Source organism: Bemisia tabaci, chromosome 6 (assembly GCF_918797505.1).
Source record: "Bemisia tabaci chromosome 6, PGI_BMITA_v3".
Lineage (NCBI taxonomy): Eukaryota > Metazoa > Arthropoda > Insecta > Hemiptera > Aleyrodidae > Bemisia > Bemisia tabaci.
Genome location: NC_092798.1, coordinates 46,877,936 through 46,901,290, shown reverse-complemented (window position 1 = coordinate 46,901,290; position 23,355 = coordinate 46,877,936). Strand labels below are relative to the sequence as shown.

General features: G+C 38.9%; 1 protein-coding gene across 3 annotated transcripts; it reads left to right on the top strand.

Annotated features, from left to right (window-relative positions):
- Window positions 1-1,437: 1,437 nt before the first annotated feature.
- Window positions 1,438-17,838, top strand: LOC109030004 (vesicular glutamate transporter 2). Of its 3 annotated transcripts, none has more exons than XM_072301292.1 (10): window positions 1,438-1,741; window positions 5,394-5,565; window positions 6,271-6,504; window positions 7,509-7,683; window positions 8,854-8,984; window positions 9,967-10,087; window positions 11,768-11,898; window positions 13,429-13,571; window positions 14,978-15,098; window positions 16,438-17,838. In XM_072301292.1, exons 1-10 carry the CDS (start codon window positions 1,695-1,697, stop codon window positions 16,528-16,530), a joined length of 1,368 nt encoding a protein of 455 aa, XP_072157393.1. In that variant the 5' UTR covers window positions 1,438-1,694; the 3' UTR covers window positions 16,531-17,838. The 3 variants fall into 3 exon arrangements, with proteins under 3 accessions (XP_072157393.1, XP_072157394.1, XP_072157395.1); XM_072301293.1 differs by lacking the exon at window positions 16,438-17,838 and adding an exon at window positions 15,607-15,675; XM_072301294.1 differs by lacking the exon at window positions 1,438-1,741 and having other exon boundaries at window positions 5,411-5,572.
- The last annotated feature ends 5,517 nt before the right edge of the window (window positions 17,839-23,355 follow it).

Below are 23,355 nucleotides of genomic sequence, written 5' to 3'. Positions count from 1 at the left end.
TTTGACCTGAGCCCAAAGGTGACGGGTCATGAGCTTCGAATGTGATGTGACGGACAGAGGGACAACTAGACACGTATAACATACTGGAATATCATCAGACGTCGCTTTTAGGCTCAAGTTCCAAATCGAACTTTTCTAGCTTTTTAGCCAGAAATAGCTGAAAATCCATGTATTCCGCGCTTCTACCTCAGATTTTGGCCTGGGCCCATAAGAGACGGGTCATGAGCTCCAAATATGTGATATTTGCAGGCGGTAAATTGCATTTTTTTTACACCTAAAACTGTTACTGCGAGCTGATCGCTGTATCTGATAGACAAAAACGATAGACTAAGAAGACTAAAAGGATATGGAGGGATCCTATTGGTGGAAGCGGGTGGTTGCGATGGGCATAGGTGGTAGGTAATAGACTAACTAACTGCAACCCACAAGAGACCCTATAGTTTGTCCATCATTTACCCCCTTAGTTTATGAGAACCACCCATTTCAACCAATATAAGATTGCTTCATATACTCCCTATGTCCTCTATAACTATCGCTATGTCTATCAATGTCAACAATCAGCCCGCTGGCGAGAGAATGTGCATAAACGTGTGCTGAACGGCACGGACGCACCCTGTAGTGTACTTTCTACGTCTTCTTCATCTATCGCTTTGTCTATCTATTTCAACAATCGCCTCTCGTTGGGTCTCGGGCAGAATAATGCTTTTGACGGCTATTCTGTATGAAACAACGTTAATTGGACTACATTTTGCAATTCGGAACTATACATTCTAGCCCGGTTTAAAAACGACGTATGTGCCATTAGTTTCCCTATGCATATAAGAGTTTTTCCAAAAGAGCCAGAATTTATAGTTCCAAATTGCAAAATGCAGTTCAATTGTTGTGCACTTACAAACGAAAAAACGTCTGAGGGCTCATACGGCGTTCTTCCTCAGCACGGAAGAAATGGGGCCACCTGAATTAATTGCACCGATGTTCTGGATGCGCGTGCGATTGCCGGGGAAATTAGTGTCTCGCAGCAAAAGACAATGCTTCATTATGTCTCTTATCAACAATTCGTTGTTACCTGGACGAAGTAACGTAACTTCGTTCCGAGATTGTAAAGTTGACTAAGAAAATAAATTTGTATAGGAATATACTCTTTTTACAGTAGCACGGTTCAACCCCAGTGGCGTTTAATTTTTTACAGAAGAACGTTTCGCTGCAAAATCCTTTGAAAATTTAGTGAATTTGCTTCATACCGTGCAGAAAATCCACTGAAATTTCCACAAAAATCTGTACAACTATTATCATGTAAACAACTAAATTGTCCAATTAAATTTGACAATAGTTCATGTTGCTTGGTGCCTTTCTGCTTAACGCGGTTCACTTAGCATTCATATCGCTGGGGGTTTTTGGGAGCTATATCGACTCCGGTACACCGAATTTCACTCCGCGATTTTCGACAGTATTGTTTCCCGGTGTGCTAATAGGGCAAGAACGAATCCATTGTCTATTAAGTTGACTACTGGAGTGGGAACGCTCTATGTTTCGCCTGTTCGTTGAGTTGCCACTCCTTTTGGATGCGGTAATAGGAAGGGCTCAGTGATGCAGCTGTCAACACAGCCAGACGTCCCGGGATCTCCACGTTCGCCGTTTGTGTCTCGTGTCCAAAGCGTTCCTGTAAATTCAAGGATCACCGTTCCTTGGTTACCATGGAGTGCAACCCCTCCACTGCCCCGCTCAAACCTCCACTTCCCAGGTAAGTCCAAAAATTAGCCACTAGACAGGAGGATACGACTTTAGGGACCGCAATATCGACGCACAGTGGATCGATTCAATTAAAGGGGTCAGACATGAAATATTTGAAAATAATTGCGGACTTTGATGTTTATTTCGTCACATTTTAAAGTTCAAAGGGTGCTTCACTAGAAGTGAATTCCACGAGGAAACCAATGGAACCACTTTTAGAGCCTCAAACTTTTATATAAACGGAGTTATCAGCGTTGAAAATTTCCAAATTTCGTCCGACCTCTGCTATTGACTCGATCCACTGTGCGAGACTAAAGTGCGGAACCACGTATCTCCATTGCGGAGTCTCAAAATGTCCGCTTCTAACAGAGAATTTGTGTGTATATCAAGAGTAGAAAAAGATATACCAATTATTATAAGTAGAATGGTTATTACTGTGGTAATAATCAGTGATAAAGCCAAAATTAATAGAAAAATACTAATATTAATCGAATAACTATTTAAAAAAAAAAACATTTAAAACGCCTTCAAATACTCTCGTATGCAATACGCATTTACCATGAGCACGAATAGTTGCATCAAAGGCGCTACGACCCATTTCGGTGTGCTCCGTTAATAACTATTCAAAAAAAATGTAAAACGCCTCCAAATATTCTCGTAAGCGATACGCATTTTCCATGAGCACGAATAGTTGCACGGAAGGCGATCCGACCCATTTCGCTGTACTCCGTTGATAACTATTCAAAAACAAGCAGTGAACTCCAACACAATGTGTTGATAAGGCGCGTCATTAACTCACACATATCAACCCCTTTAGTTTTCATTTACAGAGATTTCAAAATAGGCAAGTAGCACAACAAGAGAATTCATACGATCCAACTCTTCAACGACGCACTTTGACGAGACCTTGTATTGTGAATGTAGGAAGCCATTCGAACGAGTTTAAGTTTTTTGATCTGCCCCCAGCAATATCTTATCAGATTCTTAAAGAAAAGTGCTACGGAATAATTTAAGCGAAGAAAGGAAAAATTCTGTCGAACTCTTGATTTTGTTATTTTAAACGTATTTCCATGCAAAGAAGTTCATAACCATGTCCATGCTTTATTCATTCATGAATTGAAAGTAAGCAATCTACATCCCGAAAATCTACCGATTTGCCGTAAAAAATTGCAGAAACTTGATATACCCCCAATAAGAACACAAATATTTTAAAAATATTGGAGGTCGATGCACTCACTCGTTGAATTTACCAACCAATTTCGTGGGTGCAAATATATAAAAATCAATATGCTATAGTCATTTTGGGTGCATTTATTTTTCATGAAACAATAATAATTTCTATCCCGAAAAACCATCAATTTTCCGTATAAAATGGAAAAAATCGAGATGTGTCGACTCCCTGACGTGAAAATTAGATTCTACGTGTAAAAATACTTACACATGGATATGCTGAACAGAAACCATGTGTGGACACAGTTAGGATACATAGCCCCAGAATACTTTTAAAGCGCCTTTACTTTCCAGAATCTTGACGGAATTTTTTTTTGGCTTAAACGACTCAAGAGACACTGTAGTTAAAAAATATTTAGAATTTTCGATTTTGACACAAAAAAAAATGTTCGTTCAGGCACACCCTGTATTGTATGGAGTATTGCGCTGGTATTCAATCCTTGCCTTCAGATCAAAATTCTTACAAGGAAGCCCCTTGCAAGAGGCGAATTTTTTGTAATTTCTCCCAATTTTTTCTCCGTTATATAGTTGAATTGCTTGCCAAAGTCTGAGGTCAATTATATTTAATTGTAATTTATACATTTCTTTTTTCCCCTTCATTTTATTTTTTGTATGGAGAAGTTTCGTTGATTTCTTCGGATTTTGAATACTGTAACTTCTCTTCTATTCGGCCGATTTTTATGAATGAGACCTCTTTCAATTCGTCTTTGAATGGAGAGTAAGGAAAAAATTGCTAAGTACTCGCGAAACAATTTTTTCGAAAATTTGATGGATCCCAGCGTGACGGTGAAATGGGTAATCGAGTGAAAGTAATTAGGTCTGACTGTGGCGAGGGCCGCGAGGGTCGCCTTTTGTTCTTCAGCTGGGAAGCCACGCGGCGAACCGAGCCAGGACCGGGACACTACCTGGGTTTTGTGCCTGCCTGTGCACTGTTTTGGCCTGATAGGGGAATGAATTTCTGTATGGGCCACGGTTAGCACATGGGCTAATGAGTCTCGAGGCTCATCACAGATTGCACTTACCACTATCCTGCTGGCCCTGGCTATCAGAGCAAGGAGTACCAAATTTTGAAAAGGATAACAGGGAGGGGTATGGAGATCTGGCAAAGCAACGTTTTAAACCAAACGAAGAAGTGAAATTTTCATTCAACGAGTGCCGACTTGATCAGCCATCCTCGAATCAGTTCGCTTGCTTCTGCTTATATATGCATATTTTAAATCAGCGCGTCGCATTCTAAGGTTTTTTTAAGAAAAACCAAGTAACGTAGACTCTTGGTATTCATTACACATAAACTAGAGAGCCCCAGAATGAGAAACAACTTTAAATCATAATTATTGACGGATAAATAAACTTTTTACACGCTTTGGAAAATCTCAGAAGTTCGCGCTAGTCACTTTTCGGTAAGGAACTAAGGGACTCGGTTATTGTATCGAGTGGGGGGTCGAAACGATCGCAAAGGCGGTATACTACGTATACGCGCCAAAAAATTTAAAACGCCTTCAAATACTCTCGTACGCAATACGCATTTTCCATGAGCACAAATAGTTGCATCAAAGGCGCTACGACCCATTTCGCTGTATTCCGTTATTACTGCGGATATGTCCTGCTTTGCTCGTGCCAAAAAAAAAATCCATCCGAACTTACGGACTTGTCAAAGTTCTGTTGATATGAAGCGAATCTTTAGCTAAACATGTGAATATTGTTCTTCCTATTTTCAGAGGCCAGAGAATTCTGAAAAAGAATATTTCAATGTACCACGAAATATAAAATTAAGTGCCGTGGTCAATGACGATTTTGCAAATTGGCAACACTGTTTTTTCTCCATTTAAATCCCAAAAAAATAAAAATTAATTTAAAAATATCGATATTTGGTGGGGCAAATTAGAGTAGATTATTTTACCTACATTTAAAGTGAGGGGAAACGGTGCTGCTAGCTTTCAAGAATCGCCACTGACCGCAGTTGATGTTCCCTCCATTAAATTTTACTTCGAAATTAGAATGCGATGGATCTATGGAAATTTTCCAAATTCTACTCATAAAATTTAAAATAACGGTTTTCGTCTACAGTTCTTCACACTTCTCGCCTACATGAAAACAGGAGTCTTTTGAGTCAAATAGAGCACTAAATTAATTTCAGTGTACGTTAAAATGCAAGAATTTCACTGTCTGCTAGCTCATTTCTGACATAGAAGGAATTTCATAGAAGGAAGGAAATGTATATAAAACCAAGATCTAGTTATTGCCTAACGTATAGGCTGATTTCGATACCTAATTTGGCCTACTTTGATTATGGTTTTTGCAAGAGTGGGAGGTTTGACTTTACCGTTTATATTGTAAACTACAAGCGTTTACGTATTTCTCACGTGTGAGTTTATTTTCTTGCGAATGGAGAACTAGATAATTTGATATGATCCCTCCATATTGTGTTCCAGTCCCAGATGGAAATTCTGGCAACGACGACGCTATTTGGTTGCATTTTTAGCTTTCTTTGGATGCTTTAACATCTACGCCCTAAGAGTGAATTTGAGCATCGCTATTGTGGCCATGACGTCAGAGCGTACTTCGAAAGTGGAGTCACAGAATGGAACCACTACGGTGTCAACGGTTCGTGGTAATTATCGACCATTAATGTTGAGGGTTTTACCTCAAGATTAACAATTTAACAAGTGATTTATTCATAAAATTATATTTTTATCGAGGGCCAGGTTATGGTGCTTAGCATTTAAAAGGCTGAATATTTAATCTATTTGGCCATTCATATTATAAATATAAAATTAATTTAGCAAACATTAGTACGTATCATTTAAATATTCCATGTTTTCCTAGCTGTTGATTTCCTTAAGCCTTTTAAATATTTTCCAACTTTAAAAAAACTTGGCAATGGCCGTATAAAAATAATTGTCAGCTTGCAGTATTGTCTACTCCAATTAGTGCCCCTCACATACAAATATTCACGATATTTTTTGTTCTCGTAAAATTTCATAGGATATTTCAATAACATTTCCAATTTTTCATGGGTCTCTTTCGTTTCTCGCCAATGCCACCCTTTCTGGAGGTGATGAAACACCAAACAGTAGTAAAAAGTGAATCCTGAAATTATCACGGCACATTTTATGAGCCGAACCTAAGAATTCCTTATCGAATTTTAAGTTATTTCTTGAGGGTTACATACTCAGCCGCTGAAAATTTTATGAATCCTCCGTAACAGACGGATATTGGAAAGCAGTTTCACAAAATTTTTCTAATGCTCCTTCTATGAAGAACATTTTTGGTGGAAGTAAGTGGTGATTTTGATTTTTGTTTTCATAGATACGAGAGTTCGACTGGGATTCGAAGCTGCAAGGGCTGATTCTGAGTTCATTTTTCTACGGCTACATCTGCACTCAGCTGTTCGGCGGGTGGTTAGCCGCGCGAATTGGAGGCGCACGTGTTTTCGGGGTTGGGGTGGCTGTCACAACCCTTCTCACCCTCATCACACCACCTTTTTCTAGGCTCAGTGTCAATTTCCTCATCGCCCTTAGGATTATCGAAGGATTTTTTGAGGTACCCCGTCTTCAATTATTTGAAGGAAAGCACATGTTCTTTTAAGTGCTACCAGCAAAGAAAACTCAGATTACTTCGATGAATCGTGCGATTCCCTGGCTTCAAGTCATTGATCGAGTTGCTTCTTAAAAAATAAGAACTTCACGATATTCTTAAAATCTTGTCAGTTATTTTAGATACATTCTCGGTTCCACTCAGAATCGTAAATGTGCCACAGTCAATGAGTAGCAAATGAAGAAAATATTAATAATTAATCTGTAATGCAAAATTGGAAATTAAAACATAAATAGATCACAGCTCACTTACATGAAACTTCAATTTAACACCATGACCTAGTCGTGACGACTGATGAAAAGCATTAAAAACTTGTGGTTTTGGAGATTATAACTTTTTGGAAAAATTTAAAAAGTTCTCGTAAGAGAAAACCCATCTTTTGTATCCTTTTACGTGAAATACGCGAGAGATAAAATGTGAGTAAATTCAGAGTTCAAAAACTCTGACAAGATCTTTTGTGCCTCTTTTCAATTTAATTGTTTGAAGTGAAAAATTTAAACTAAATTTTACTTCACCGAAAAAAGAAGGATGCAACAGCTCACAAAACGCTGAATTAACCACCACAGCAGTTACTATTCCTCCCCTAAGCACAAGATAGTTGCCTAGGAGAGAAAATATTCCTCTCCACTGCATTGAGTATATAGTTGTTTTCGAGAGAAATGTTTTCTCTCCTGTAAGACGTCGCACACTTTTTAACATTCAGAACGTCAGCATCATTATTTTTCGGTGTTTAAAATATACCCATAAAGTGCTTTCTTTCATGTAATTATAACAGTTTCCTTAGAGTTTTCGAAAAGAGTTTTTAAATAGTTACGATCACAGCGGAGACTCAAAATTTAACTCGTGATTTAATTTGACCCTTAATTCAATTGGACTCGTAATTTAATTTTTACATATTTGGACATTGGATCCTGCTCATTGACATACCCTTATTTTTGCTTGCTTCGTAGGGAGTGACATACCCGAGTATGCACGCAGTCTGGTCGCAATGGGCGCCACCGCTGGAGAGAACCCAACTGGCATCCATCGCATTTTCCGGAAGCTACGTTGGAACGGTCATTGCCTATCCTGCTTGCGGTCTTCTAGCCGATCAATTCGGATGGGCCGCCAATTTCTATGTCCCAGGTGATATTTTGGAAAAAGTACCAAAAGAAAGGTCACACACCAGGACTTATTTCTGCTAAACGGAGCCAGAGACATATGCAGGTGGGAAAGATGGGGTGTACTCATTAGTTGAGGGACGTAAGAATGGATGGGAATTATAAAGCGCCGGTGATGTCAGTTGCGACGAAGCCGCAATCGTGGTTGTGGTTCGTTGTCCGCTTTAACTCATGAGCCGTGTCCACAACGATCTTTTGCCACGCCCACGGCTCATGAGTATGCCGCAAACAGTTGGCTCTTAATTCCGTTTGGGAGAAATGAAAATCCCACTTTTCCATTTTCCCAAAGAGAATCGCGCCCCCTTTAACATTGCCTTATATCCAGTTTTCCAGAGCACATCTCATCTTTCCCACTTGTCTATTGTTCTGTTTAGCAGAAATACTTCCAATAAGCAAAAAAATCCGACCATTTTCTCAGAAAAAAGTATCGAATATCATTAAGAAAAAGAAATCGTAGCTTTTTCAATGGTTTTGCCCCATGTTTGCGGCTCAAACGTAAATGAGTATTTAAAATTCAAAACCTGACAAGCGAAATCAGGTGATGCTAGGATCCTTAAGAGGACCCATGGGGCAGGCATTGAGGGCGTACGCTCCCCCACCCCTCCCCCTTTGCCCCGAAAAAAAGGAAGAAAGAAGAGGAGAGAAGGAAGGGCCGGAGGAAAGAGGAAGGATGAGCAGTGGGCACTCAGATTTGATAACTATCCATGACGAGATTGACCCAAACTGCAAATCAAATGCTTTAAAACTTTCAAAATTTTTCGGAGAGAAGCCCCCAGGGCCCCTCTTAATTCCGCTCCTCTTATCTAAAGCGTGTGTGAGGATCCACCTATGCTAAGACTACACTGTTAATCTCTCTCATTTAAGGGTGGATCTACAGCTTTGGCGCAATGCATTCTGGATACGATCGATTTATCTCTTATTTCAACCATTTTGGTGGATTATTTTGGGAAAATCAGAATTTCAGTCAAATCTTTATCCACATCCTTGGTCATAACTACCAACTATGAAGCTGAAAATAAAGTAAAACGTATAGCATGGACGTCTTGCTAAGAATTGTTTTCTAAATTCTAGTGAGTTACAGAATTCTGTCGCATACTTTCTCATTCTCTCAACTTCGAATTTCCCTGTTTTACAGGTATAGTTGGCTTGCTCTGGGTTCTAATTTGGTTCGCGATTGTCAAAGATCGACCAAAAGACGATCCTCACATATCGAAGGAGGAGCTGAGGTATATTCAAGACACTCTGGGTAACATCTCAGATGAAAAGGTAACAAAAAATTGGACTACATTTTGCAACTATTAAGAACCTCAATTTATGACTCCTTGCAGAAAAAACAAAAAAGCTATTAGTTTGCTTCTGCATATCGACGGTGAAACTACCAAACCACGTATCTCGGTTTGCGACGTCGCAGACTTCCTGTCATACTTAATTTTTTAAATGAAAAACTACTTAACGTCAAGTCTTGAAAATTTCTGTGATTTTTCCTCTTCGTGCGGAAAAAATTCTGTGAAAATTTTAAGGAATGATATTGATTTGGTCTACTTCCAAAAAATAATATGCGAGCGTAAGATTTTTAAACACCGCAAACGGGATACGTGGTTTGGTAGTTTCACCGTCGATATGGATTATTTCATGTATGAGCCAGAAATTGTAGTTTCTCATTGCAAAATATAGTCCAAATTACAACAATAGACCACTAGACAGGATAAAAAATTGAGAACCACAATAATTGAATGGTATATTGCAATTAAAAATTACGATTTCTGGCTTATACATAAAACACCCATCTAAATAGAGAAACTAATTGGGCCGGACAGCAGTCCAAATAATTAGTATTTTGGTTCCGCAGAATATTGGCTGGCCTATCGACCCTTTATCCCCTAAAATATTGTCTCACACAATATTTTCTTAACTATTGTCTCTTCCTTACACCACCAGCAATTAGTTAGAGACTAATGAAAACTCAATTCGGAACCATTTAAATATTCCTACCATGGTAATAGGTTATAACTGTGCATACATATTTCTCCTCCAGGATCGACCACTTTACTTGACATGACTTCGATGCTTTAAGCTAGAGGCGTACTTCTATAGTTCCGTGTAACTATTAGCTTTTCTAACCCTGTGCCACTTTTGGCACACTTAGCTCTCTGGAACTTTTCTAAAATTCTGAGCGTTGACATTCGAGACGAAACAATATGAGTGATGGTCATTCAAGCCGTACAGTGATTAGACCGTTTGATTTCAGATATCAATACCGTGGAAAGCCATATTTACCTCTATGCCCGTCTGGGCGATTGTCTGTGCTCATTTCTGTGAAAACTGGGGCTTTTACACCTTGTTGACACAGCTGCCAAAATTCATGCAAGGTAATCAATGAATCAATTAATTACCTGGTGATTATTTACCTTATGTTTATACCTTATTTTGCCTTATGTTCATTTTACTCGTATAAATCAACGCAGTGATTTTATAATCTCTTCTATACACGGACAATTTTTAAAATAGCCGATGTAAGAATGGACCAAGACGCAACTTAACTCACAATCAGAGTAAAGTTTTTCCATCAACACTGACAATGAAAAACAAGCGGAAAAGCTCTAATACGTTCGTATTAGATAAGCGCTCGGCTGTTTTCTATGTAGGCGCGCTTTTAAATTAGCCGAAGAAGATGAGCAACTTGAGTGAAAGAACTCGCTTTACCAAAATTTAAACTATCAATTTTGAGAAAAGCACACTACTGTTAGACAAATATATTATAGAAAAATGATTATCGTCCTTCGCGCTTTGATACCAGAATCATTAAGTAACGGTAAAACACTTAAAGATCTATTTTGAATATGTGAGGCCCCTATCCGCAATCTTGTCATTGAGCCGGTGCGCCATTTGAACGCATTGCCACTAGTACACTAGAATTCTATAGGCAGATCGAGATAAAAAATCACTCCGTAGCGGCTGAGCGCTTGAAACGCATAAAATGTAATCAATATGGTGAGACTGGGCAGCAACGACTTCTGTGCCGCGCATTGCGCTTTTGAAGTATGCCGTTACTTAACTTCTGTATCCTTGGTTGGAACCGCATCGGATTGGCAACTATACAAACCACGTGGCAAAGCGCAAAGTATCATTAGAAAGCGAAGGCACCTCGAGCCAAGGTTGCAGTTATAAGTTCTTTGTAAATAGAACCTCCAAACAGCATAAGAAACAGAGAATTTCATTGGTTGAACCGAAAAAGTTATTATAAGAACCAAAAAATTCGCCCGATTACGTGACAACAAACTTTTCGTTCTTTCGATCGGCGATGATAATTGTAAGTTGGCAACACGTCATTAAAATTGATAGACAAAGTTATAGAAAAAATGTTCAAAGAGAAAATGAAAGCTATTCGGTCGGTGGAGGTGGGTGGTGGGTGGTTGCAATGGGAAAAGGAGACAAGTAATGGACCAACTAACGGCTACTCACGGGAGATGTCCATGAGAGTCAGTCCATAATTTTCCCCTTAGTCTGTAACAACCACCCGTTTCAACCATTCGGATTGCCTCATTTTCCCGTAGGCTCTTTTGTCCATCGTTTTGTCTATCAAGTTCAATAATCAACCCGCAAAAAACTTACCTCCTTGCGGGTTACCTATAACTCAATCCATTGTGCGCACTTAATATCGTACGATCAAGTTATTGTGATACCACTATTTGAGCTCCTGTGTGTTGCGGAGTATCATCATTATTTGAAGGCGTTTTGAAAAACGGAGGAAGGAGACAAATTTAAATACTTAAACGTATTTTCCCTCTCGAAAAAAGCCGTGAAAAATTGATTCTTAAGGTTTTCGCTAGGAACGGCATGTTTTTCGATCATTTTCCATCGGTATAAATGACAGATCAACCGATATATTGCAAAGCACGCCACGCCACTGCTCTGGATCCAAGATACTTTTATTTTCAGTGTCGCTACTGCGTATGATAAACTTAATTTTCAGGGCGTCCTGGCTAGGCGGCCACACACGATATACCCCCTTACGGAAAATGTACACTAATCCTGATGCTTCCTCCTAGATACTTTGAACTTCAAATTGTCCGGATCCGGGTTCATATCTGCCCTGCCATACTTGGTCATATCCATCGTGATTCAAGTGTCCGGCTACCTTGCCGACTGGTTACGATCCACTCATCTGACGACCACTCAAGTAAGTTGGAAACTCTAAACTCGGACAATGGAGAATTTGCACACAAATATTTTATTGCTTCATCTGAGAGTACCGAATAAGCTGAGTTCATAGTATTTTTATAATATTTTTCTCGCATGGCAAATTGGAGAAAAATAGATTCATAAGTGAAAAAATGTGCCGCCTTATGACGTCCTTTGGCGGCATTTCCCGTTTAAACACATGTATTTTACCAGATTAGGGTTTTTTTTTCATACTTCCTGAAATAATTGTTCAAATTACAAACCAATGATATCCTCGCACTCAGTTTTCCTAGCAGTATTAACTATTTCAAAGATGAAATTCACAAAATTTAAGACACCTGCAAATTTTCCATTCCGAGGTTCGAAAAAAAAAACACGTCACGGCATTTAGAGTAGAGATTTGAATGGATGTATACTCTCTAAAAGCGCGTGCACCCGAAAGCGCAAAATCCAGACGCGCAAAAGCGGTAGGCAATAACCACAAAGGTGCAAGAAGGAGTCGCGAAATGCGAGTGACTAGCGCACTGGATTATCAATGACGAGACCCAGGTTCGTGCCTTTCGATACGCGCCTAATTTTTAACGAGATCGCAGATTTCTATAACACAAAGATTTGGTCACTTCAACCCCAAGCCCAAATCTTTAGTCGATTCGACACAGGGGAGACCAACACACAAAAATTCACTAGCAGCTTGTGTTAATTGGACGTATTTCTGCCAAACAGAACTATGTGTATTAAATCATGAGCTCTGAGACCCATAAGAATGTATGCATAACAGGGCTCACGTCATAACGCACATAGTCCCGTTTGACAGAAATACATTCAATTTGTGTTATACTTCCGTATTAATACAAAATTGTTGTTACCTTTCCTTAATGCGTGGGAAATCCGTTCCCAATTTGCTCATTATTTTCAGTAATCTTAGGCTTATTTCGTTGTTCCTCTGACGTGAGGGCGTATTCACGTATCTGTAATTGCCCATGAGCCACGGAAAGCGTTGAATTATACGGAGAGCAGGACTCAGGTAGAAATTGAGATAAGCCCTGTAGTGATGCATATAGTTATGTATTCTTCATGTTTTAGTGAAAATCGCATAGAATTTTAATGTGTATAATCCTCTATGAAAGAATGGGAGGAAATTAGGTAATGCTAAGAGCAATTGGACCGCGTTTAACAGAAAGGAAACAAGCCACATCAGCTATTGCCAAATTTAAGGGGGCAATTTAATTTTTACGAGAGAGCGTTTGTGCGGATTCCTTTGAAAATTTTAGGGAATTTGCCTCGTATTATGGAAAAAATTCACTGAAATTTGCACTAAAATCCGCACAACCGTTTTTATGGAAAAAACTAAATTGCCTGATTAAATTTGGCAATAGCTGATGTGGCTTGATTCCTTTCTGTTTAACAAGGTCCAATTATGATTATGCTGAGCGTTACTTTATTAAAAACGTGAAGCTAATTTGTTTAAAAACAGTTTCAAATCAATTATCAATTTATGATGATTTTTCGCATTCATTTACAATTACAGACTCGAAAACTATACACTTGCACAGGTTTTATCAGCCAAACCATTTTCATGTTTGCTGCATCGCATCTGACTCATCCTGCTGCCGTCATATTATGTCTTGTCATGGCTTGCGGACTGGGCGCTCTTGCTTTGACTTCTTACAGGTATCTCTCGGTATGACCTAGTTGGACTGCATTTTGCTATAAGGAACTGCAGTTTCTGACCCATAGATAAATTTACCTATTTGCATGGAGAAGCTAATGACACATGTCTTGTTTCTAAAATGAGCCAGAAATTGTAGTTCATAATGAATTGCAAAATGTTGGTCAGTTAAAGGAGGCTGGTTCTCACTGGAATTCACCTAACTATGTAACAAGTTACGTAATTTGGTCTCTACTTTTAATTTTAGATTTGACACTTAAAAAATTGTGCCTTGAAATGAGATGGATTTTTTTACCCAGGAAAAATTTGTAGGAAAGTTTTAAGAATGGACCACTAGACAAGGTACGAATTTAAGCAATTTAATACCAGTTTCTTATCCAAAATTTTACGTAGAACACGATTCGCAGAACGAAAATTACTGAAATCAACTCCTTACGAAGATATGAACGCTTTTATTTCACATTGGTTACGAAGAATTTGAACTGCCCGCTCACAAGAAACTCAAAGCTCTACGTGAGTCAAATCGAGCACTACAACGGTTTCAGCAAGCCTCTCAGTCGAGCAATGTTCATTTCCCACCGTGTTTTCTTCGAACTATAAGTAATTTGCTATAGCTGAGCCAAAGCGTCAACATTGAGGTTGCCAGATTTTTATATCGCAGAGACTGTCATGATAACGTTTAGCGCGCGATATGAATCACGTAGAGCAATGAGTTTTCATGCGCGGGCGGTTTAAATTCACGCATCAAGAATTTTTAATTATCTTCGTAAGCAAGGAGTTGATTTCGGTACTTTTCGTTGTGCGCATTGTGCTTAACGTGAAATTTTGGTTCAGAAACATGTATCAAAATGCTGTAATTCGTACCTTGTCTAGTGGTCCATTGCGTGGATTTATTTCAGGTTAAAACAATTTGAAAACGAGAAAATGAGGCATAGTTGAACGCTGTTAGGCTGATTTTGATGAAAGTCATTTAAATGATGCATTTCGTGTTAAGAAACAAAAGAAAGAAAAGAAGAAGAAAAAAATTCAAGCACCCCCTGTTCTTTAAGGAACGCAAACTTTTGATTTTATCTTGGAATATTTAGTAAATTTAGAAAGGAATCCGTACGAACTAAATTGGTTACACTGCGAGAGAAGCTATCAAAAACTGTCAAAACTTGTTGTTTTTTCCCTAATTAGTCGATCATCAGTTGTACCTAAGGCTGATGCATCAGTAGGTTTGGTAGAATGAGGAGAACTTTCTAAAAAAAGAAACAAAAAGATTTTCGATCGATTATTTGCTGCTAAGGGGGATTCGTTTTGCTTCGGGAATGGGCCAATAGACCATAATTCAATAAATATTTCTTACTATTAATGATTATTTCACTTCTCTAATAGCTCAATGCTTCGCGTTTCATTTCCATTTCAGTGTAAATCATTTAGATATCGCCCCGAAATACGCTAGTTTATTGATGGGACTTTCGAACACTATCGCCACACTTCCAGGAATGATAAGTCCAATAGTAGCAGGAAATTTAGTGCAAAACAAGGTAAAAACTGATTTTTAACATATTTGAATACTTTTTCCTAAATCCAACCTTTAACTCTAGTAAAATATTTTTGAACAGATTTTCCCTTCCTCTCTTGAACCTGCTTTTTTAAAGAATAAATCCTAGTCATGCCGTTGAAAAGATTTGAAATTAACATGCAAATTCATGTGATTTTCTTTTGACCTGAATTCTTAGGGTCTACAGATTCCATGATCAAGAATAGACCTCTATCCCCCCCCCCCCCTCTTTATGCATTAAGATTTTTCCTCGTAGAATTTGGAAGAGAAGTGTAAGCGCCCTTCACCGAATAGACAAGAGTTACAAAGATTAATAGTAGGACTATAGAGAGACTATAGATACTATGTGCGAAATGTTCAAAAGTGACAGTCTTCTAGTATGTATACAAAGTGAGCAAAAGCCTCTTAGGAAGTCATTTGGTTTGAAGTTGGCCGATTTATCGAATTACGATAGTCATAAATTTCGTTATTTTTTTCACGCGATGAGATAGAAACCATCCGAGTGGCAGAACGTGTTTCTGGTCGCTAGTTTTATCTACCTGTTGGGAGCTATTGTATGATTTCTTACCGTGAACGTACTGCCTAGTAGAATTTTTCTGGCAATGAAATAATTTTGATGGGTGCAATCAGAATCAAGTATGGTTAAAAGCCATTTCGCCTTGCCTAATTTCCAGCTCTATATATTTTTCAACGAAAAGTTAAGGAACAAAGTGCAATGGAATTTTGTATAAATTTCTCCATATCTAGATTACGAATAAAAAACGTACGATATATTAGGGCAAAATTTTCCGAGAATTTTTATTAAAATATATCTATTTGAAGACATGTAATGTGAAAAATGAACGGAAGTAAAGATATGTGCGAAGTTCAGCCATACCGATCCTGACCAAAGCTGTCCACTCGATCGATGAAATAAATTAAAAAATTCAATTTTATGAGAATTAATTATCCTGTCCCTCCAATCTTTAAAATAAACTTGAGTCTAAGATGCCACTGCAAAAAAAAGTAGGAGCATTTTGATACGGATAACCGAAGTCGTTGCAGCGTACCGACTAATTAGTGCTGTGTTACCAAATTTTGTCGTACTTCAACTTGTTAGTGTGACTCAAATACGCTTGGTGCGGAGTTCCATTAAGCTGGTGAGCAACGCAATTTTGTTTGTGCGCAACATCAACTTGAGTCAGTTATGTTGAAATCACCCCTCTTCATTCCTCAGTAACAGACCAAAAGAATCTATACAGTTCTTTGTTGATTTTCGGCCCAGAGTTGACTTCTGAAAACCTGCATCAAAAAATTTCACAGGTATCGTTGATTTTTTGCAGGTCTCTCGGAAAGAACAAGCTGCTTTATCTGAAGCTGAAGAGTCCACACGGCTGAATCCTCCTGCTACGACTTCAGAGGAAGAACCAGAATGAGATCAGCGCAGAAAAGAATGACTGGGGGATAATTTTGTAGAAATAGTTGGACATATTTATGGTAAATGGAACTATGTGCAAGAGGAAAGATGGGGTGTGCTCGTTGGTTGAGGGCCATAAGAATGAATGGGAATTTAAAAGCGCCAGTGACGTCAGCGGCAACGATCGAGCCCGGGCACGACGCGACGGGGAGATCGGTATCGGAACTGAATCACGGACAGTAGGTCTACGAAAAAAAGGTCTACTCGAGAAATGTCTACATTTTTTGGTCTACAGTCAAAATGTCTACAATTGAGCAGACTTCTTTTAGAATGCCTAAAAAAGTAAATATCTACATATTATAACGCGTCTATCAAAGAAAAATGAATACACGATGATTCTTCTCCATAGATACAACTGAAGAAGTAACTGATGTGAGTTCACTCTACATACTCCATTCAGAAGTGAACTCTCTGGGTATGGACTTTTTTTTAGAAGACTTTATTATTTGTAGACGTTTCCGTAGTGGATTTTTTAGTTCTAGATATTTTAAATGTAGACTTTCTGCTTGTGGACATATTTTTGCTGTAGATCCTCTGTCTGCATACCTCGGAACTCTTAAACTATGCCATGTCCACGACTCTCTTGTCACATGCCCACGGCTCACGAGTTAGCGCTCAGTTCCTTTTGATTTAATTGAAAATCCCGCTTTTCCATTTTCTCAAAAGGAACTATATCCACTTTTACGTTGTTTGTTATGCAGTTTGCACGAGCACACCCCATCTTTCCACTTGTACATAGTTCCTTTTAACATAAATACGTCCAGCTAGGCTCTTGCACACAACTTTATTACTTGTTTCGTATGACTCCATGTCGTATGCTTGATGACATTTAAAATGACGCATGGATGACACAAATTAGAGTCAGTCGCACATCAGACGCTGGCCTAACAAATCACTACATTGTTCAAATTGATGGTAAATTCAACACCAATTGGACCGCGTGTAGCAGGAAGGAACCAAGCCACATCAGCTATTGCCAATTCTGACTGGGCAATTTATTTTTTTACAACAGAACGTAAGGGCGGATTCCTTGGAAAATTTCAAGGAATTTGCTTCACACTATGCAGCAAAATAATCGAAATATGCGCGAAAATCCGCACAATCGTATTCATGTATAAAAAATTAAATTACTACTAATCCTTTGTTTCTTAATCGGGAACTACGTGATTGACACTTACTTTTCTTTTTCGCCCGATGAATTTTTTCCTCGGTTGTCACTCTTACACAATGGCCATTTCGACTTCTGTAGAAGTCATCATCAGGTGCTTAAAATTAAGAACGAAAATAAAAATAAAAACCGAAGCTAAAAAATTGACGTTAGATTCACGTAGTATCGCGTAGTATCGCGACGCGTCGCCGGCGATAATACGTGAATCTAACGTCAATTTTTTAGCTTCGGTTTTTATTTTTATTTTCGTTCTTAGTTTTAAGCACCTGATGATGACTTCTACAGAAGTCGAAATGGCCATTGTGTAAGAGTGACAACCGAGGAAAAAATTCATCCGGCGAAAACGAAAAGTAAGTGTCAATCAAAAATTAAATTGATTGCCCAAGTAAATTTGGCAATAGCTGATGTGGCTTGATTCCTTTCTGACTAACGCGCAGGGCCCGATTACAGTACAGGCTGGCCAGGCTGAAGCCAGGAGCGCGAGCTTTTTGGGTGCGCCAAATTTTGAATTTTATCGAGACTATGAAGGGAGAAAGAAAGAGAATCCTCGTAATCAGGAGCGGAAAAAATGTGTGGAATAGGTAAGTCTATGCGCCTTGCGCCCCTTCTCTGAGCCCGGAGGCAAAAAGAAAAGGAACATGGAGGGGGGGGGGGGGTTGCAAAGAACAGAGGTCCAATAACTACTTTCTGAAGCGTAAACACTTTTCTGAGAAATTGTCACCTTTTTGTTGACATACAGGCGCTTTATCATACCCCTCCTTCATTCGCTGTGTGTGACTCCCTCAGAAGTGATGATCGGTTCGAATTTTAGACGTACGCACCCTTCATGGATCTCTTGAGAGACCTTTAAACATATTTCTTCCCTTCAAGAATAACTATGATTTGGACATATCATGGCATGTCTCGGACAAACTTAACCTTAATTTATCTCGAAATTAAAAATAAGAAATATCTAAAGTGTAAACGCGATACAACTATTCGCACAAGATGGATGTCCACACTGCGTATGAAAAATGTAAGACGCGATGGCGTGAGTCCTGAATTTGCAATGCTCTGCTCCATGCTACTAGTTTGAAGCACCATTGCGAATCGACAAACGCAAGCGAACACAATGGAAATAGAGCGAGGGAAAGGATGCGCGTTTACGACGGCGCAGAGATACAACTATTCGTACTTGATGGACGTCCGTGCTGCATCTGAAAAATTGAAGGCGCGATGACGCGAAGCGTGAGCTCTCAATGCTTTGCTATATGCTGTCAATGAGGTTTTTTTTTTTTTTATTTATTAGATAATTGAATACAATGACATGTTAGTGAGAGATACATATTATATACATCTTATTCTAAGAAATAGAGAACTAATCTAATGCAGCCCCGGAACCGCCTGAAGGCATTACATCGGGGGTTTTTGGTGCTGAGTTGTTTCTGTTATTTTCAACTGACTTATAGATTTTAGCCTTAGACTCTAATATATCCTTAATATACTTGTAACCAAGTTTCCAGTAATTTCTATTTTGTAACATTAATTCCAATAAATTATTTGCATTAATTTTAGAGTTCAACTTATTTTCTAATTCTAACTTAGGGGCTTTATTAAATTTACATAAAAAGAACGTGTGATCGGGGGTATCGAGCTCGCCACATTTGCATAGGGGAGAATTTATAATGTGTCTTTTTTCTAAATAGGTTCCAAAGGCCCCATGGCCTGACACATACTGGGTGATATAGAAGTCCGGATAGCCGTGCCTGCGATCTATCCAGTCGTCGAGATTTTTCAATATGGTTTTAATCCATTTGTTGCCCTTCTCATTCATCCAGATTTCTCTCCATTTATTTCTTATATCTTGTTCTACATCTAATTTATTCTCCCCTCTTGCAATTCTAAGTTTTTGCTCTATTAGAAGGTTGGAAGGAGGGATTCCGGAGATTGTATCTTGAGCAAAATTTGATACGAATTTGTACCCGCATATCAGAGATTTCTTTAATGGTCGAATTGAGGATTCAATTAAAGTGGTTGTCTTTTTCCATTGCATAGCGGTAATCCAGATCGTGACGTCATAAAATAGGATAGAGAGTAGTGCGTGAAAAATCATTTTACGTCTGTAGTAAGTGGGTCCAAATTTGTTGGGAAGGATGTGATTGTAATGGTTAGCAGTTTTTCTAAGTTTGTTACAGGTAAGTTCAAGATGTTTGCTAAACTTAAGATTTGTTGTAAGATAAAATCCCAAATTTTTTATTACATTTTTAGTTTTAACTAGGGTGTTATCTATTTTGATCTTTACATCTTTGTCTTTAACGCTGCCAGCTAGTATTAGGGCTTCAGTCTTACTCTCTTGTCTGAACTCTCTTGTCAATGAGGTGTCGCTCAGATTCGGGAGAAAAGTTAAAAAAGAGGCCCGATTACGTGTCTCCCGTTTTCGGCTGTGTTGATACTCGTTCTTTCTTATTTTTTCAGCTTCTTGTCTGATTCTTTATTAGGATGGATTTGCAGACTCACGTCTTAAGCTCGTGTAAATCGCAGCACTGGCTCGCTTCTTTTGGAAATAATGGTGCTTGAATGCGTCTTGTGTCTTTGATTTTTTATGTTTTCTTTAATTTCAGAAGTCTGTCGGTTACTTAAACACGTTCAATTTTGCAAGTTTTACTCTGTACGATTAATAGACTTAGAACCTGAAAATAGCGTAAACTTCATGCTGCTTTGCCATTGCACAAAACAATTGCATAATTTTGAGGGATACGCCCTTTTCCCCCGGAACCGCTTAGAATATTGTCACAAATAGCATTTATAAGACAATGTATCATGCGTGTTCGATGACATCATTTCAAATCAATGTTCGTTTCCTCACTTATTGATTGTTTAATTTTTTTCCCCCGTTTATTTTTATTGGTTGATCTTACACTTTTCAACCGTCTTTAATCGGTTATGCGTGTTTTGACGAGGAGATGTATCTATGAATATGAAACTTAAATTCTTACCCCGCCGGGGTTGGCCCATCATCTCGTCAATTTCTAAAAGTCCAAGTTACTTAAAGTCCATCGCGCCTAAGAAATATTCATGCGCCTGAAAAATTTAACAGGAGCAGAGCTTTGAAATATATCTATGGAAAGTTCGCCGATGAAGGCAAGACAACTGAAAAATAAACCTACGCCTAGACCGATGAAAGCTGACTGTAAGTCATTCATATCGTACGCTCTTGGTTCATCATTTACTTCTCTTACAGATGAATTGCCCCAACTAACGGCATCCGTCGATGTTTCATCCAAAATTCTTCTAGCGTGTCCAGTCTCCAGCATATGAGCGATAACTTGATTGAGTTTATCATAAAATATCGAATTCTTTAGGATTGGCATTGTAAGAGGATGCATCATGAGGCACTCTTTCACCAGATGGTATTCAAATGGTTCTCGGAAGCCTGATTTTATGATGACACTTTCCTTTGGGTTTGACATGAAAGGCATACTCACCAGAAAGGCGTTAGAATTTGATGTAGAGAGCATTAACGATACATTTCGGAATGTCTTCAATGTTTCAAAAGAGCCGATGGAATCAAATTCATCGTAAAATTCAGCTTCGTAGAACAAGTGATTGTCCACCAACTTTGCTTTCAATGATTCCGATCTGTCCACAAAGAAATTAAGGTCCGTTTCTCTTTCCAGAGCATTTAATGTTTCGATGAAAAGGTCGGACTCCTCTAAACTCTTTAAAGAGTCGATTTCTGCATATAATACTCGGTTGCTGAGTAAAGTTGTCATGCTACCTAAAAATGCTGTGGACATGATGAGAGCAAAGAAACTAAGTATTACAAAAAGAATCTTGCCTGTTACTACACGGCCAGAAATCAGAGACGGTGGACTTCCACAAACGAAGTATGCGTAGACGGTCAACATCGACGAAGTGCCTCTGAAATGATCCCTCTCCGCTTCGGAATACAGTTCATTAAAAAGCACATGCTGGGAAAACTGAAAAAAGTATTGTATAAAGCAAAGGACAAAGATGGTAATTAAAGTCAAAGCCCAGACAATTGGTGTGAAACTTACAAAAATTACGAGTCCTTGAGACATGAAGGTACTGTGTGGAGCGGCAACACATACAGCGGTAGTATCAATGCTGACCGCAAAGTCAATTTTTAAGTCATCAGAATCGCCCAAAAAGACTCCATTCTCTCCAAATATGTACAAATTAATGTCACACCTCAAGCCGTCTTCTTCTTCACGCAAATCAAACCACCACGATTGCGGTGTGTCTGCTGCACCGACTTTGAAAGTACTATTTAGAGAGGTGGCGAGGTACTTGACGGCAGTAACATGAAAATCAAACCAATTTCCCCAAGTGTCGAGGTTCACAACGTGCATATTGGATTTAATCTGGAAGTCTATGTGCGCTATCATTGGTTTGTTATGCATGTTCTTCCAAGAAAAATCGAAAAAATCGGAATCATTTTCTCCTACGAACGAAATCAGGGTTTCTGTGAAAGGGTCATACTTTTCGCAACCTCGAGGATGGCAAATTATCGCTTTTCGGCCTTTGAAAAACCGCCAAAAAAATTTGAAGCAAAACACCACGCTGCTAAACGGATCTATTTCGCGATGATTGAGGGTGTCGTTTGCAAATTCTCGATGTCTCGAGTTTTGTCAGGGCTTAGGGCTTGGCTTACTGAAATTATAGCGTAAATTTTTCAAGAAGAAAATCAGGTGATTCTTGGAATTCCAAATTTTGTTGACGTAAAGACCGCGAGTCGCGTTGAAAACCGCATCGCTGAGAAAAGAGCCGTCTCTCAACTCGGCGGATGATAAACCAATCGTTTTATCACAAGTTCTCTCCGTCCTTGACCAGAGAAACTGTTCATCGACTTGAATGCAATAGTGAGGAAAGGAACTCCTTAAACGCAACCCTCCATCCGCTCGATGACTCATAGAATCCGTGGAAAATCCACCGGTTATCGGAGGCGGTTTTTGTTGAGAGGTCGAATATAAAATCAGACTCAGGAGTTCATCGACGTCATTGACGATGAAGATCATGTTTTTGCTGTGATAAGAGAACACTGAGCTCGTCAATTTACTATCCTCGGATATCACGATTGTTTGAATGAACGCCTCGTGTAAGTGTTGATTGAACTTTACGAATGTGGGATCCGAATCGAGTTCGATCGTGTAGAACAACTTGTCCTGCGATTGGTTGACTATGTTTTGACATGCGCGGAGAGCGAATGATTTCGGGGACTCCCATTCATCGCTCACAATATTCTGAAGATGAATGATACCGAGCAATCTGTGCTCTACCCAATAGGAGAGCGACAAACCCGCAAGAAACAACTTCAACATTGCAATAATTGTTTTAAATCGAGCTGCGGAAGGACAAAATCCCAAGGAGCGTTTCTCAACGGAAAAATCTCTGTAAATTGCGATTTTATCGGCGATAAAATCGCCAGGATCATCATCATCTCATGCCGCAATCACACGCTGAATGTGACTTGAATGTGGAAGTCATCGGCCCGATGCCTGAGTTTTGCGCGTGACGCGCAAAATTCAGCAACAATTCTCAGCGACTATCTGACGAATGTTGAATTTGTCTAAACTATTCGAGTAGATTTGATACACATCTGGATGAAAATAACTC